Below are 16,208 nucleotides of genomic sequence, written 5' to 3' on the forward strand. Positions count from 1 at the left end.
CTTCCAGTATCATCAGCATGTCTATTAAAAGTTTTGCTTTATCAAATGGTTGTATTTGTCCATAGAATTAGATCTGGATGGGCTTTGTATTTACTCACAGATCTGTGCTGATTGGTAAACTGTGTTATACTTCACTTGCTTGGATTTTTAAACTTCTTTGAATATATGTAAATCTTAGGAACCCAAAAGGAGTTAGTAAGTACTGGTGACTCATCTCTCTCTCTTTCAAATGGTTTTCAAGATCAGAAATCAAGTTAAAGGCTACAGAAGAAAAACAGCTCAATACAGTGGTCCCTCATAGCCTTCTAAAACCAAACTTTAAATCTAAATGTGTAATTAAGTCCTTTGAGGATCTGAACTAGAGTTTGTCAGTGCTACAGCACAGATCCATTACCTGAGTTAAAGCAGGAGTAGTAAATAGCCGTAGCAGACTATTATTCTCTATTTAGACTAGTCACTACAGAGAAACACAGTATACTTGCTGCACTGAGAAAAAGACTTTGTGTGTAACCCAAATAAACCGGTGTGATAGACAATCCCAATGGAGAGGCAATCTTTGTTTCAAGCCAAGATTACAGGTCAACTTAAAGACAACTGAGCACCTCAGATAAATGAGGGAACAATGAATAAGGAAAAATGAGAAGGTAAGAGGATGGATAGCAAAAAGACAGAAAGTGCTGCTGTTAATGCAGCTGTAGAGAACAAAGTGATAAAATTAAGATTCAAAAATTATATGAAAATCATTGCATATAGTGAGAGAACAAACTAAAATATTCTGGCAGCAATGCATGGGTTCTGGAGAACAGCAGGACCCAGGAGTACTGATGCAGAATATGTCAGCCTGCCAAGTCTTGCTCAGGGTAAAAATGCTACTAATATTCCTGCATGGACTGGAGGAAAACAATTAGGTATTGGAATACAAAAAAATGGGAAGCTGAAGTAGACTGATTTGCTTACTGTGTAGCTAGGATATTTAGAGAAACCAATCGTAGAGAATCAACTTGTAATATTTTTTTTAAAAACTAAACTTCACATAGTTGAAACTAAATTAATGGATAAATAAAAATAGGCTTACAACTTAGGTTCCTAATGTCTCAGTGTCAAGTGTGGTAACTAGATAAAAATTAACTTAATATTTAAAGATAAGCACAGACCACAAAAAAATGGCAAAATATTGATAATCAAAGCTAATGTGTTTATTAGAGGTCAGAAAGTATAATAAAGTGAGAATCATAAAAATTCATGTTGAAAAAGTAGCCAAGATTCTTCAGCCTCATACCAAAGTACACAGAAAGGAAAAAAAACCCAAGGCACTCTCTCTTTGGGATGAAGAAAGAACTAAAGATAGTCCAGGTGTGCCCTCAAATGAATCTCCTGCTTTAGTTTTCAATATGAATTAAGATTCTGAATATTAGGGCAAATATAGCTAATACAAAGGGCAGGAGAAAATGGAAGTGGACATTACAACACCCATGGTAAAACCGAAGTCCAACGGTTGATACGTTCAGACAAATGTAGATGCAGAAGCAATGGCAGGCGATCTTTACTCCAGAATTCTGAAATAACCAACATGGGAAACTGCAAGTCAGGTAGAAGAGATTTGTAATAAATCTATAGAATCAGGAATGGTATATATGTAGAACAGCAAATGCAGTTCTTATCCCTAAGAATACGGAAAGGAAGAGAAACACAGTATCAGCAAACATGAGCTTTAGAAATATGCAAAGCTGCTGAAAGCAATCTGAAGGAGGAAAAAAAGGGCTTGGAAACATGTGTAAATGGAAAATGGGATAAATTTGTTTGGGTTTTGGGTTGCTTTGCTTTTTTTTTTTTTTGGAAAGGTAGATTATTCTAGGATGATGAATATTTCATCACTTGCCTTTGATTAGGTTACTAATTTTCTAGACAAATGAAATAGAGTCATCTATCAGGACTTCAATGAAAATGTGATTGGATGTCATGTGGGAAAAAATTAGATATGCTGGAGAAAGTGATTAGGAAAAAGTTGTGAAGAGGGTAGGGTATGGTTTAACAGGTTGTATTCAAGGTCTGGAAGGAAGTAACTAATAGGGTTCATCAAAGATTGATCTTGGGACCACTACTATTCAATAGATTAATTAGCAATTCTGGCATAAAATTTAGGACCTTGCTATTGAAATATGCTCCTGACACAGAACCGGTAGGCAGCCAGTAGTGTGAAGGATCTGGATAACATACTGGAACAACTGGAATAATAGAGAGAAAATATAATTGTGATGTATTCTTGAAAAGGAAGATAGAATAACACCATGTATCAGAGAATATATTTCCAACAGAGATAAATTAGGCATTAATGATGTTCCACAAGACTACTAACACCTAAATTTGGATGTTCACCCACATTCAAAAAAGATTAATTACAATGGGAATAGACCAAAGAAAAGTTTTACTAGACTAACACCGGAAATGGAGTGCTATTGCCTGAGAGGGACGGCCTGGGTCATGTAATTAATAAAATTTGAGTGGGAATCTGTACCTTATAAAATTTTTGGGCTACACATTGTCAGAAGGAGGGAAAGGAGCTCATTAAGACAAAGCAATGACTGTAAAAGGACAAGTGTGTATAAAACCAGGCATCAAATACAGTAAATCTGGAAACTAGAAGTTAGAAGAAGATTTTCAAATGCCAGAGGAGTGAATTTTTGCAACAGCTTCCTAACGCAGTGTGGGACTCACCCCACTCCTAACTAGCTAATTTAAAGACGGATCTCGAAAGGTTTCCAAAAAAAGCCTACACTTCACTGTCTGCAGTCAAGGGAGATGGACCTGATGACACAGGCAGCTCTTTCCAGTCCAGTGTTCCTAATATTTGGAAACAGAGAGTGAGGAGTCTTAGAACTAAGGAGAGCAAAGGTTGATGTCAGTGTTTTAAATTAACTCAGAGGAATGAGATTTGAGAATTGAATTGAGGTTGAATGACAGATGGGTTTGATGCTAACTACAGATTTTACTTGTTTGTGCTTATAAATTACTTGATAAAAGAATAAAAATTACTATTGACTTTATGCACAAGCATTAAAGATCATGTGTTAATCAGATATTTTTCACTGTCTCTTAGCAGCCAAGACGGTTTAATAGGACTCTGAGCTCTTAGTTTAGTTTTTCCACAGCTAGCTCATCAATCCATTTCTAGAGAGATTAGGATTACTTCCTGCAGTATACAACCATTATTTACTGAGATGAACCAGCTGTTTATTATTGTGCCTTAAAATTAGACCAGAAATTTTTCCCTTCCCCATTTAAATGATGTTTGAAGATCATGCTAACATGCCAAAGCAAGGGAATGTAAAGCTCAGGCCTTACATGCTGTTCTTGACCGACACTACTGTGATTTTTCCAGGAAGCAATACAAATAAACAATAATACTTATCACTTACTATGCATAGTGCTTTTCATCTTCAAAGTGCTTTACAAATATTTACTGCTAATTAATCTGGAAAAAGTATGATTTAAGGCCAGCTTCTGATAGCTTGTGTGACAACGTTAATGTCATGTAGATCGAGTCTGTTTGTATTTAATAGGATAGAACTACAGTACTTTAGTTTAAACAGCATTGTTCCATTAAAAGCCAATTACAGAAATTCAGCTTTCCTTGAATTTATAGAGCACAGCTTTTCATTTTGAAAAGATCTATCTAAATACTTCATCCGAATTTAGTCTTAGTAATTCTAACTAGCTGCATAACACCCTTTTCACCCAGCTGCATAATGCAATTCGTCATGAGGAAATAAAATTTCGCGCTGCACTTGCAGGCAGTACCGCCTGCGAGCAGTAGATCGCGCTCAAGATGTATACTTACTATAAGGACCCGAGACCGGACCACTACCGCCCTGCGAGCCCGGCCCAGGGTAAACTCCTGCCTCCCTGGCTCAGCCCTGCACAGGGTGCTCAATACACGAGCCTTGCTCAGCTCAACAGAGCGCTGCCTTAGGGTTAAGGCAGTAACCGGTTCATATGCATGCGCAAAACCACAATTTCAGTACAATAGAAAATATCATTTTTTGACACTGAACATAAGCATAGCAGCATTTAACTATTTTCCATCCAGGATGTGAAGACAACTTTTGGATTTAAATTCTAATAGGTAAATCCTAACATATTTTACGCTGATGATTCTGTGTTAAAAATAAAATCAAATGGCAGCACAACAGGTTGAAGACCGCTAAAATAAACACTTTAAAAAGAACTTTCAAATACTGCTACAGAAAGTAACTACGTGAATTACATTATAATGTATTGTCTCAGTGACCGTCGCTGTTTCAGTTTTTTCTCTGAATCTTTGAATCTGCTGCAAATGAACCCATTTTAAAGTTGTTCAGTTTATATGTAGTTTCCTTTGCTATAGATCAAGCATGTTTTCTGAACCCAAATGAGAGAACGCCATTTGTGGCTCGATGGCATCCGCATGATACGTTTTATGAGACACTAGCAGCAGAGCTAGGAAAGGAACCAGTGGGATATAGCAACTAAACAACCACAATCATTATTTGGTAAAATCATGGCTGCTCTCGAGTGCAATGAAAGGGCTTGCAAAGCTGTTTCCACTGGCAAGGATTTTAGCAGTTGAAAATACAAAGATAGTCAGAACGTAACCTGAACACAGACCTAGCAAGAAGATGAGACAGGGCAACTGAGAATTAAGAGGAAACTAACCTGCAAATGACAGGCAGGGTTTGGAAACAGAAACCGCTACCTCCACTTCAGCCCAGTGGCAGAGAGCTTGTGTATAATATCACGTCTGAATTAGCAATTAGTAAAGACTGGCACTGCCAGACTTGATGCAGGTGTATCCGTGACGGGTAACGGTGCTACCTCGTCAGTCCCAGGCCATGTGGGAGGCACGTGTGCCGAACGTGGCCGGGGTTTCCATCCAACCCCAGCCTCCTGCACTCAGAATTTTATTTCCCCTTTCAAGTTGCCGCATTACAAGGTTGTCATTCCTGCAGCTCGAAAGCACAGGAACGAAAGTTTCAGGCTGCTCATGCCCATCTCAAAAATAGGTCCAGAGTCTATACATTAATTTACGTTACTAAATGGGTATAACCTCAGAGTCACTTCTTCGGAGACGGATTCTCCAGCCCTCTGGGCTCCCAGCACGCTCGGGCGCCATCACCCAGGCCCCGCTTGCCCCGTGCCGCCAGCAGCACGGCTGCTCCCCGCTCCCCTGCGCAGCTCAAGCCCCGCACAAGGGCCCCACTTGAACTTGACCCTGTCCCTACGCCCGCTCGAGGGGACACGGTCCCCAGCTGACAGACGTACGGCGTCCCCAGGGCAGGCCGAGGGCCCCAGCCGGGCCGGCGGGTGCCAGGGCAGGCTGCAGGGCCCGGCCGTCCCGCCATGTCTCCTCACAGCTGGGGAGAAGAGACATGCTGAGTTTCTCCACAAGGACCACGGCTGCCCACCCGTGTGCAGGTGCCAGGGGGCCAGACCCACCCGAGAGAAGTGGGGCTGTAACAGTGGGTTTCCTACAAAAATGGGCCCGGGGAGTGAACGTGAAGTCAAACCCTTCACCTGTCTCTCCTTTTACACCACAGCAGGAGGCCAACGGCGGGAACGGGCAGCGGAGGCTCCCTGAGGGAAGGCAGCGCCGGGGTCGCTTCCCCCGCGGGCTCTGGCCCCGAGGGCCGCCGTTCCCCTCCGGCCAGGGCGGCAGGCGGTGGCCGCGGGCGAAGGAGGGGCCGCCGCGGCTTTAAACTTGCCGGGGAGGGAGGGCCGCCCCGCCCGGGGCAGCGGGGTCTCCTCAGCACCGGCGGGGGCGCGCCGCCTCCCCCTCAACGGCTCTCCTCAACTTCGGCCCAGCCGCGGGGCTCCTCCGCCCCGGCAGCACCATGGCAGGCAGCGGGGCGGCGGGCTCTGGCCGCCCGCATGCCGCCGCGCCGCCGGTCCGCGGCGGGCTGTGAGAGGTGCCCCCTCCGCCCCGCGGGGGGTGCCGCGGCCGCCCGGCCCGGCCCGGCCCGGCAGCGCCGCCGCTGCCGCCTCCCGCCTTCTTCTTCCCGCCTTCCCGCCTCCCCGCCCGCCATGGCCGCCCGCGGAGCCGAGCGGCGCGGCGCGGAGCGGCGCGGCAGTGCCGGGGTCTCGCCGCTGCCTGCCAGCGCCCCGTGAGGGGGGACAAGCGGGGCGGTGTGTCCCTGCGCGCAGTCCTGCCCCCCCCTCCTCCCCGGAGCGGAGATGTGCGAGACCCGCGCGAGGGGAGTCGCCTCCTAGACCGGCAGCCAGGATGGTGCACCTGCAGCCCCTGCCCCTCGTCGTGGTCCAGGGCGTCCTCCAGCTCGTAAGTCTCCTTCCCCGCGCCCCCCCGGCCCCTGCCGCAAGGCTCTGGGGGAGCCGGCGCCCTTCCCGCCGGGGAGGGCGGCGGGCGCGGTCTCCTCCGGAGGCAAAGGCAGGGCTGACTCCGAGCAGCCCGCACCACGCCGGCGGGCAGCCTCCCGCCGCCCGACACCTGGTTTTATTTTTATTTATTTAATTTTTTTAAGCGGGTCTGTGCTTTTCCGCGCGTTTGCCGCTCGGCGGGCTCGTTCGGGATCGCGGGGCACTCGGGGGCCCGAGCAAAGAGCGGCCCCGGCAGCCGCGGGGGGCCCCGGCCCCGGGATGCGCCGGGAGCCGCCGGGTACGGCGGGGCGGTGGGTGGGTGCCGAGTCCCACCCGAAAGCGTCCCGTTCCCGAAAAGTTTTCTGCTGTCCTCAGGTGCCTCTTTTCGTGCGGGCGACGCAGCGGGTTGTGCAGGTCGGGCCACCTGCGCTTTGAAGGCTCCCTCCCTAGTTTCGGCTTGCTGCAGCGCCCGCCGAGGCTTTTGTTGATTTTTACCCTAAACTGTCGCCGATGCCTGTGCTATGTGCTACATATTGCCCGGCAGGCAGTGGGGGAATGTGGGGACTGTCGTGGTGACAAGGTGAAACGCAGACTCGAAGGCTCGGGGCTGTGCCGGGGGGAGGCAAGGCGAGGAGCGCGGCTGCCCCCGGCCCCACGCCGTCCTGTCCCTCCAGGGCGGGCGGCCTTACCGCTCGCCTTGGTACGGCGGGGTTGGTTAGAAGGAGAAACACCATTTGCGAAAGAGTTGGGCAATCTTCACTTTAACAAGCGTTGTTACAGCGTCGGAATTCTATTTTTCGGGAGGGTGCTAACTACTCCCGTGATTATTCGTGCTGCAAAAGTTATGCCTCTCTTCCCCAGCTGCCTTCTATCCGAAAGTTTGTCACTGTAGTCAATAGGGAGTGTGTAATAAACCTTGAAGGGATTAAACACCCTCCTGAAGAACTGGAGTCTAATATTACAGCGTGAGTTGATTGATTAGTTTTTGAGGAAGCTTATGTCAAATTCTAATCCGGTTTTGGATTGTGCTTGTCGTGTAATGTTTTTTGCTCCAGCACTTTATCATAGCAATGAAGTAGCGAGCTGCAGTCCTGCGATAAGGCACGCGTTTCTTTCACATCCCGATCCTTTTGGACAAGAAAAGGCTGTTTACATTCCTCACATTCTCGCAGCCCAGTTTCCAGCTAAACAACGGGCAAGGGTGAGAGATGGGAAAGGAAAGCAGTAAATGGATTACAAAGTTGCTGAGCAGAAGAGAACCAAATTAAAACGCTCCTTCCTCACACCTACAACCCCTCTCTCTCGTTCACACACCCTCCTTTTTCGTTTTTTTAAACAGATATCAAAGGGATTGATTAAAACTTTTATCAGCGGGGATCGGGTTTGTTGCACAGTGTGTTATGGATGATGTTGGGAAGTTGCTTGCTGTGGTTTTACGTGCCTTGAGTGAAGGCTGATGGAAGAAGCAAAGTTGCTGTCTTGAATCAAACAAAAATCATGCGTCGTCAGTGCAGGTTTTCAGGTGGATGTGGCACTCAGCTCACCCAGGAGTATTCATTTTTTCTGCATTCTTTATATACAAACCAGCAAAGTTTTGGAGTAAATTAGTTTTATAGCTTACATAAATGAGTTTAAATAATAAATTAAAGCAAAATGAGAATGCATGAGATTTTTGAGGCATTTTAAGTGTACCTTTTAATGCTAATCTATTACTAAAAAGTTGTGTAAATACATTTTGGCATACTGTTACCAGAACTTCTGGTTAACATCTGGTAAAAGTTACAGCTTATTATAAATGGAGTTTGGAAATATTTGATGCCTGTGGTAATGCACTGAATACAAGTCTCTCTGCTATTCTTTGTTCTCTGGCCAGTATTTGGAGTGACTGGTAGCTTCCTGGAATCTAATTAGCAGTTTTAGCAGGCAGGCATTGGTGGTACTAATTCTTGACTTTTTTTTTTTTTAAACCAAAGATCAACGTGGTTAATATTAATACAACGCTAAAGGCTCAGCATTTCAGCCAAGAAAGAAAAAAATGTGGGTTTCAGTGTTGCAATACAGCAGCATTCTAGTAACCCAGAAATGCTGCCATCAAACCCTTCCTGATGGTGCAATCTTAATTCTTAATGAAAACAGAGATGTTAGAATGCAAAATATTTTGGCACTACGTTCTACTGAAGGTAGAAGTACTTCTTTTTAATTAGATTTAACTTCAAGTGCCTGCTTGGCTTTCAAATACAAAAGCGTGTTATCTACTTACCTACTTTTTAAAGACGAACAAATGTAGGATAAAACCCATGTAAAACTGCACAAATTTGAGGAGATGCTAAAGATTATGGTAGACAATCTCACTGGATTTCTGAAAGCAGTGTTAGTTAGGCGATTGTTTATATGCTCTATCTACAATTGTTCGATCAGAAGTTCATGTTTAGTACTTCCTTACTAGAACGTGGATGTATTTTTGTAGCGTGTTTCTGGATTATTACCTTGATTAATAGATGGTGTACCAGTATGCATGCAGTATGAGCACATATATATTTCTTAAACTACTTTGCATATTTGGGTATACTAAACAGTAAGAAAGCCTGTTGTTGAGTCAGGCTAAGGTGCTAATATGCTTCTGTATAAATGTGTTCATTTTGAAAGTCAGGTTTACCTTATATTATCAATATTGATCAAAACAATAATATGCAGTGCACAGTCAGTATGTGTCTGGGCTGTTACTGATAAGAAGACCAAAAATTGTTGTATTGTATTATCATTAGTTGGTACTCTTGCTTTGCTATTAATTTCGAGCAAGCTTTTCCAATAGTCACATAATTGCCGAATGCCCTGTTAGTTACCTCTTCATAAATAATGGAGTTCTACATGTTGGAAATTGAAAAGACTGAGGTATTAGTATTATATGTTTTATAGCATACCTGCTAGTGTTTTGTTAAGTTAGTCAGCTTTAAATGCCTTAAAGGGAGGGAGGCCTCTGCTGCTTCCCTGGGAATATTACTTGTCATTTTAAAGAAATCTTGTTTACAGAAAATAAAAAATGCTGTCAGTATCCAGTATTTTCTTTTCATGTCATTAATAGGCACCTTTAAAATGTCGTGTTTCGTAACATTGTTTAACATAGTTTATATGGGGTTTTCAAAATGTATGCCATTTCCCCCCTTTCCTTTAAGAAAGAAAGAGGAAATAAGGGCTGTATATAGGTTTTGAATCAAGAAGCATAGTTTGCTTTAGCTATAGGTAGCTAGTATAGCCACTACTTTCATTTTGTCTTTGCACGGTATAGTTACGGACAAACACTCACAGATAGGACCTGTGGTTCTGTAGGGTAATCGGGCACCTTAACTATTTGTCTATTCTTGCGTCTTTGCAGTCTGAAATTAAGAAAGGATTTCAGCAGCATTTTCTAGTGCCTATAGTTAAAGTTGCATCAGCATTCCTATCAAGAAACTCTCTTCTCACCTTATCATTGGGCAGAGTTGTCACCATATTAGAAACCTAGGAATCAATTATTTTACAAACCCTTAAAAGCAGTTAATTTTTTTCCCAGTAGTTTTTGTATAGATGAGAAATAATTAGGAAAAAAACCAAAGTATGTTATTTTAAGATTTTTCTCCACCAAGATTGAAGTACAGCATTTGATATGAGTGAAATTCAATGTCAGATTGTTTGTCTTGGACTTTTCAAGTGCTGAAATTTCTAACTGTAACAAAAAACAATGTCAGACAGTGAAGCCAAAAGTTTTACAGAGTTTTTTTTAAAACAAAATTTAAGTTTCTTAACAACTTGAGCTGAAAAGGACATTTATAACTTGCTATAGTATAAGACATTGCTTCATAAGCAGAAATAGCTTGAAAACTGAGATGAAGCTGCATTTCCATTTAAAATATGTATACAGCGTGAGGCGTAGAAACACAGAGGTATGTTCCTCCTGGCTACTTTAATTTTGTCTCCAAAGCCTTGCAAACGTGGTCTGCGTAACATGCCCTTGCAGTGAGAATCAGAAATAGGCACCATGCAAAACTCTCAGCTCTGTTTCGGAAAGGTAAATGCTTCCCTCTGGTCATCTTGAAGCGCACAGATGAAATTCCATCCCCCTTAATTTCAGGGAGATATTTGTCATGAAATATATTGGGCCCAACATTTCATTTGGTTTATTTTGGTATTTTTCTTGATGCTGTAGGCATTGTAAGCCTTATCTAATAAAGTAATTTAAGTAACCCAAGGAATGCAGGCAGTTTGAAGTTGAAGACAGCTGAACAAATGCTAGTTTCAGCAGTTTGAGAATTTATTATCCTGAATGAGGACTTATGTATTAAGGTGGATGGGGCTAGGTCTAGTTTACATAGGAGGTTAACATGCAGTGCTCGACTCAACTTGTCCTTACATCACATCTTTTGACCTAGTTCTGTGTAATTGGTGACTGATATTTTTCAGTTTCTTTGTAGGTCGACAGGGGCACAGAAAGGTTATCCATCCTATTTAAAATCTGTACAGCAAGTCTGTTTGACTGATGTCCACTAGACCGCAAGATACCTCAGGCTTCCCTAGCACAGGGCGCGTAAAATCCAAGTCTCAATCTTTCCATCTGTAACATGGAAAGTATTTTCCTGCCTTTGTAAAGCACTTTGAGAGCTACGTGTCAGAGGTGTGCTGTAAGTACTTCTCATTACCGGTAGCGCAGTGGAACCAACAGGGAAGTGAAACAGAAAGACTGGTGGAGCCCAAATGCTAAATTGGGAAGCACTGATCGTTCCCACCTTTCTGTTTTGCTTCCCAAGCCTTGGTTTCTGCAAGAAGGGAACTTGGGCATGGGAGTCGAAAGGGTGCAGCAGCAGAAACCACTCACTGGTCTGGACTTTCAGGGCATCAAGACCCAGAGAGGTGCAATTCTGCTCTAGGTGCACCAAATTCCTCCTGTACTGTTGAAAATTTTACCCTTAATCAACACTTCACAAACAAAAATGTACGAAGAAGAAGCAAGAGCCGCTCGGCATAGCGCAGGGCATGGGAAATGAGCACTGGGCAGCAACCCTCACAGGGGTGCCAGCGGTTAGTAGCCTGTGATTTGTGGGTGACATGTTAACCTGTGGTTGGCTCAAATATTGAATAAGACATGGTGATTCTTGGGCACTTCTGGTAAATAGCTGCAATAAGGAAAGATCAGCGCTAGTTTATGCTGAATGGTTTTAAGACAAAAGCTGTAATTCCATAGGTGTGGGTTGCACCTTCCTCAGAAACAGAGCGAGCTGTTCTGGTGCTCCGGGAAGACTGTCACTTTGAGTCTTTCATGCGTACTTATCACTGTATCAAAACCAAATACAGTGGGGAAAAAGGAAGAATTTTTTGCCTTTCTCACAAAATTGCTGTGACAAGTGACTATTTAAAAGCATGTGTACTTCACAGGACACTATATTTGCTCTGTTAATCTGTCTTCTAGTCCTGATTTTCGCCCTCCTCTTTAACTCACCACTTCACTATACCCGTTATGAAGCAAAAATAGTGGCTTTGAACTTTTTACTAGATCAAATCTTGCAGAACTGGAAAAGAAGAAAGTGAAAGTTCCCATTCCACATGACCATTATAAATTCATCTGGAATTTGATTTCCAAACATCCTATTTTGGGGCAGCTTTGGCTTTTCACTTCAAATCTTAAATACGCTTGTTTATATTTCCCCAAGCCCATTCATTGTTCCTATTCCATTTTCGTTATCTCAATTTCACACTATGTTTGTAGCTGTAGTTTATGCAGTTTGTTTAGGTAGTTAAAGAATCAGTCGGAGTTAAAGAAAATAATGGGTGGACCTGCTAGGTAGGTTCTGTTTCCAGCAGAGCATCACTACTGTTAAGTAAGTCCACAAGACTCATGTTTCACCCTCTTAGAGTCCCTTTCCCCTAATTTAGCACTTTGCACACTTGAAGGTTTTCTCTGCTTATCTATATTCATCCCATTTGTCAGTTGTTTCCTTGTGGTTCATACTTCAGAAACTATTACTGTACCGTTGTAGCACTGAAAATGTGCTAGCATCTGTGCAGAGTCATGCAACGCGGTCGTGCCCGCACGTCAAATCACGCACTTGGGACACACCCTGCATTAAATGAGCCGATGGAGGAGCTTCAACATAAGGCTGCAGCCCAGGAGTCTGCACCTTGTGGCAGGACTCCTCGCAGTATGGAGCACGGGCTGGAGTCCTAATGTTCACCTGCTCCCAGACTCCACATACTAGGCACTTGGGATGCTGGAAAGGCTATGGGTCCTGTGCAGAAATATGGGAGTTGTCAGCATTCTGCCAGATGAGCGAGAGATGGGACAGGGGGGTCATGAGTTTCTGGATGAATCTCACACAAAACCTATGAGGTCTGCAGGTCAGGACTTGGAAAACAATGTTAATTCCTTTCCTGCAGAGAATTTCCTTGTGGGCTGGTGTTCTGTGCCAACTAGTCGCAGTTAACAAAGAGATTCAAGGAAACAACTAAAGAGTGGAGAGGAAATAAGGGGCTACGAAGATGGGTCCACAGTTAAGACTAAGTAGTTTTGTCCTTGCAGCAGAGAATTCAGTGCTGGTTATGATGCTCTGCTCTCCCTGGAATGGCAGCGCTTGCTGTAAATACAGAATTTTAATGACTTGACTGTAATTTCAGGTGGAATTAAAGAGCTTTAAGAGCTGTAGTTCTTGATAGGTTTTCTCTTTGTTCCAAACGATTGGTAGTAATAGAAGCTATTATTAGCAGGGAAGTGAAAATGAAAGAATAGGGAGAAATAAAAAATAAAACTAAGAATCTAATGTCTCTAAAATCAGTTTTTATGTGCATTGGGACCAATTACGGTTATTGTGTCATTACAGTGCAGAGCTGAGGCTACTTCGAATGCCCTAATTCTGCTTCTCTAGATCCAGCATGTTTGGTTTATGTTTATGATCAGTTGAGAATTTCCTGACTTTATAGTCCTTGGTTTTGGTGATGACTAGGTATTTCTAATACCATGAATCACCGGTATAAACACAACCTTAATTACCCATTATCTAGGAAAATAAAACACTGTACATAGAAGTGCTGCTGTGTTCGTTCTGTTATTATGTAGATATAATGGCTTTTTATGGTTTTGATGGAGAAGGAGCTGGCTGTGCTTGAGGCTGACCTGAAGAAAAAGAGCACTGGGACTTGGCTGAGGGAGTGAGAGGTGAATATGAGAGAGAGGAAGAAGATGGACATAAAACAGCTCCCTGGGTAGGTGGAGGGAGCCTGAGCAGTTACGGTAGGAGGAGAGGGACAGACAGACTGGCAGTAACAATGAATATTCCCACAGTAACACCAAGTTCTGGGTGTGAGAGTCTGTGGTGGGTCCTTTCTGCTGTTACTCTTCCCACTGGGAAGAACTTGGAAGTGGGATTTTTCCAACCAGCCCCTCAGCAGGGGAAAGCAAAGAAGGAAGTTTTGAGCTCTCTGACTTAGTCCATTTCTTTGATTGTACATGTGCAAGAATCTGGTGATTGCCATGAGCAGGTCCGGATATTGTGTCTGTTCCCGTCCCGTGAAGGGGGGTGGGGAACCACAAAGCTTAGCACCCCAGGAGGATAAAATACGGGACCTTGAAGTTTTTTTCCTCTGAGGCTGCCTGGCTTTTTTCTCCTTGCAAACACCTGCTGATTGCTTCTGTTGTTAATTACATGTGTTTGGAAAGTTGGAACTGCTGTTCCCCACGGGGCTTAGAGGCTCTCATGGCCAGGGATTTGTTCTCCAGCCTTCAGCTGTAGCTGTTACTAGGGAGTGTGTTCCACCACCATTGGCTGCCTTAACCATACGAAAGTATTCCCAAGTTAAATTTTCTTCTTTAGTCCAAGCAGTTGGGTGGTTCTTAGAAGAAGAAACCTTCAGAGACTGTAGTACACGAATAGGTATGTAAGAGTAGCTTTATAGTACTCTGTAGTTGGACTTCATGGTACTTTATAGTCAAGATATGTTACATGTGTGCCATCATTATTCTGGGAAACTGAGGGAACCCCAGGGTATGTTTTTCAGCTTCACCTCCAGTGGACCAGAAGAATATTCTGTGTAACAGAATAGACCCTCTCTTCCACTGGCCCGTCTTGATACAGAGGCAGAGGCAAGGATGAACTTGAACTTTGTCAGAGGAGAAGCTGACTTCTGTGATGTGTTTGCATCCATGGTGAATGACCATACGTTGATTAATGTGACTTACTGCTTAGGATTTTTAACCCATTACTATTAAGGTGAACCTGCACGAATTTTTTCCAAGCTGGATTTTAGTGCTGTACCACACGCTTTCCTCAGATAAATTTCTAATATATCTACATTTTTTAATTCAATAACACAGTAGTTTGATATTTTTTGTTTCCAAAAGACAAGAAAATGTGTAATTAAACTGCATGTGGGTCATAGTCATCTTAGAGCCATGTATTTGGAAACTAAGTTCAGGGTTTGTACTAAGAGAATAAGTGAACGACATAAAGAAATAGCTTTATCCCTACCCTTAAGTGACACTTCGAGGAGGAAAACATAAAACACAGAAAAACCTCCTGAATAGCTTTACAATATATTTTAATATAATTTCAGGACAAAGTATAATTATAATACATTTATTTCATGTACTATGGGGCAGAGGTTGCATTATGAGGCTGTGGTCTACATAAGCTCATGCAAACTCCTTGGTTCATGGGGTTCAACCCAACTCCAGTCTGCAAGTCAAATATGCTAGCACAAGTCAGTGCCACTAAATCTTGCTGAGAGACCAGAGCGGCAAGGTTTAAACCTAAATATGTCTAAGCAACCTCCAGGTATAAATGCAGATTTAAATACAGGAGAAACAACTGTATAACTGCTGGTTGTAGGCCACATAGGCATGTGTTCCCATGTGTCAGGAAGGTTGGTATTGCATGTGAGAAACTAAACTCCTTATTTCACAGATTTTAATGTTTAATTTGGGGATGATTACAAAATCCTCCTCTTGTGCTTTATTTTGTTATGGATTCTTAAAATATGCTTTTACTTTGGAGCCTCCTTGGTTTAAAAGCAAATAAAAATCTCTCTAAGATAGTCAGAAACAATAAAAAAGAAAAAGTCAGGAAGCAATATCTTAAATAAGTTAAAGATGAAACTTCAATCTTAAAACCTTTTTTTTTTCTTTAAAAAAAAGAGAAAAATTAAAGCACCATAGCAGCTGAAAAGAGCTGCTGAATCTTGACTCTTGATTGGCCGGCAATGGGGACATTTTCAGAGCGACAGAATGTGGAGCAAAGAGTGGTTCTTTAGTTTCTTGAGCAAACAGTGTGTCAGGGAGAAGGCTAAAGCCTGTGTTGTTTTCCACTTACTAAACTAACAAAATGCTAATCAGCTTTGTGGAAAGATTCGTAGTAGATAATGTTACCTCTGTTGCTGTGGCACCACTGAGGAGTTACCGGGTGTTTTAGCCTGGGACAATTCAAATTAGATGATTGAAAAACTTATATGTGATGATCACTAACTAAATTGCACCTCACTTTCTTTTATAACAGATTAAATTTTGTCCATGGGCCAATTTCAATTCTGTGGCCATTCAAGGCAAGGAAAAGACTGATGTTAAACTCCTTATCAGGTTGGGACAAATCCTGTGATACAGCTGCAGTTGTATGCCCGACTTTGCTTCATCCTGCTGTTGAGTCGCTGTGTGGTTTACAGTCATCAAATTAGTCTTCCAGTACCGGAAACATCCATTTTTAGCTAATTTTGAATCAAACAGCACGGTCTTCTGTGCTGAATGACAAATCCATCAGTCTTCTCCACGTTCCCCTGGCTTGGGTCTGCTCCCTGCTGTAAGGAAGCCTCTGGCCCTCCAGGGAGCTTTGACAAGCTCTAGTTTGCCG

The 16,208-nt window shown here is 43.2% G+C and overlaps 1 protein-coding gene across 1 annotated transcript in view; it reads left to right on the forward strand.

Annotated features, from left to right (window-relative positions):
- The first annotated feature begins 6,253 nt into the window (after positions 1-6,253).
- NXPH2 (neurexophilin 2) overlaps positions 6,254-16,208 on the forward strand; it is a 40,510-nt gene continuing 30,555 nt past the window's right edge. The window contains exon 1 of the mRNA XM_059820439.1: positions 6,254-6,310. Within this exon, the coding sequence (XP_059676422.1) occupies positions 6,257-6,310 (54 nt within the window). The 5' untranslated portion in view covers positions 6,254-6,256. The remainder of the gene's footprint in view (positions 6,311-16,208) is intronic.

Source organism: Gavia stellata, chromosome 8 (assembly GCF_030936135.1).
Source record: "Gavia stellata isolate bGavSte3 chromosome 8, bGavSte3.hap2, whole genome shotgun sequence".
Lineage (NCBI taxonomy): Eukaryota > Metazoa > Chordata > Aves > Gaviiformes > Gaviidae > Gavia > Gavia stellata.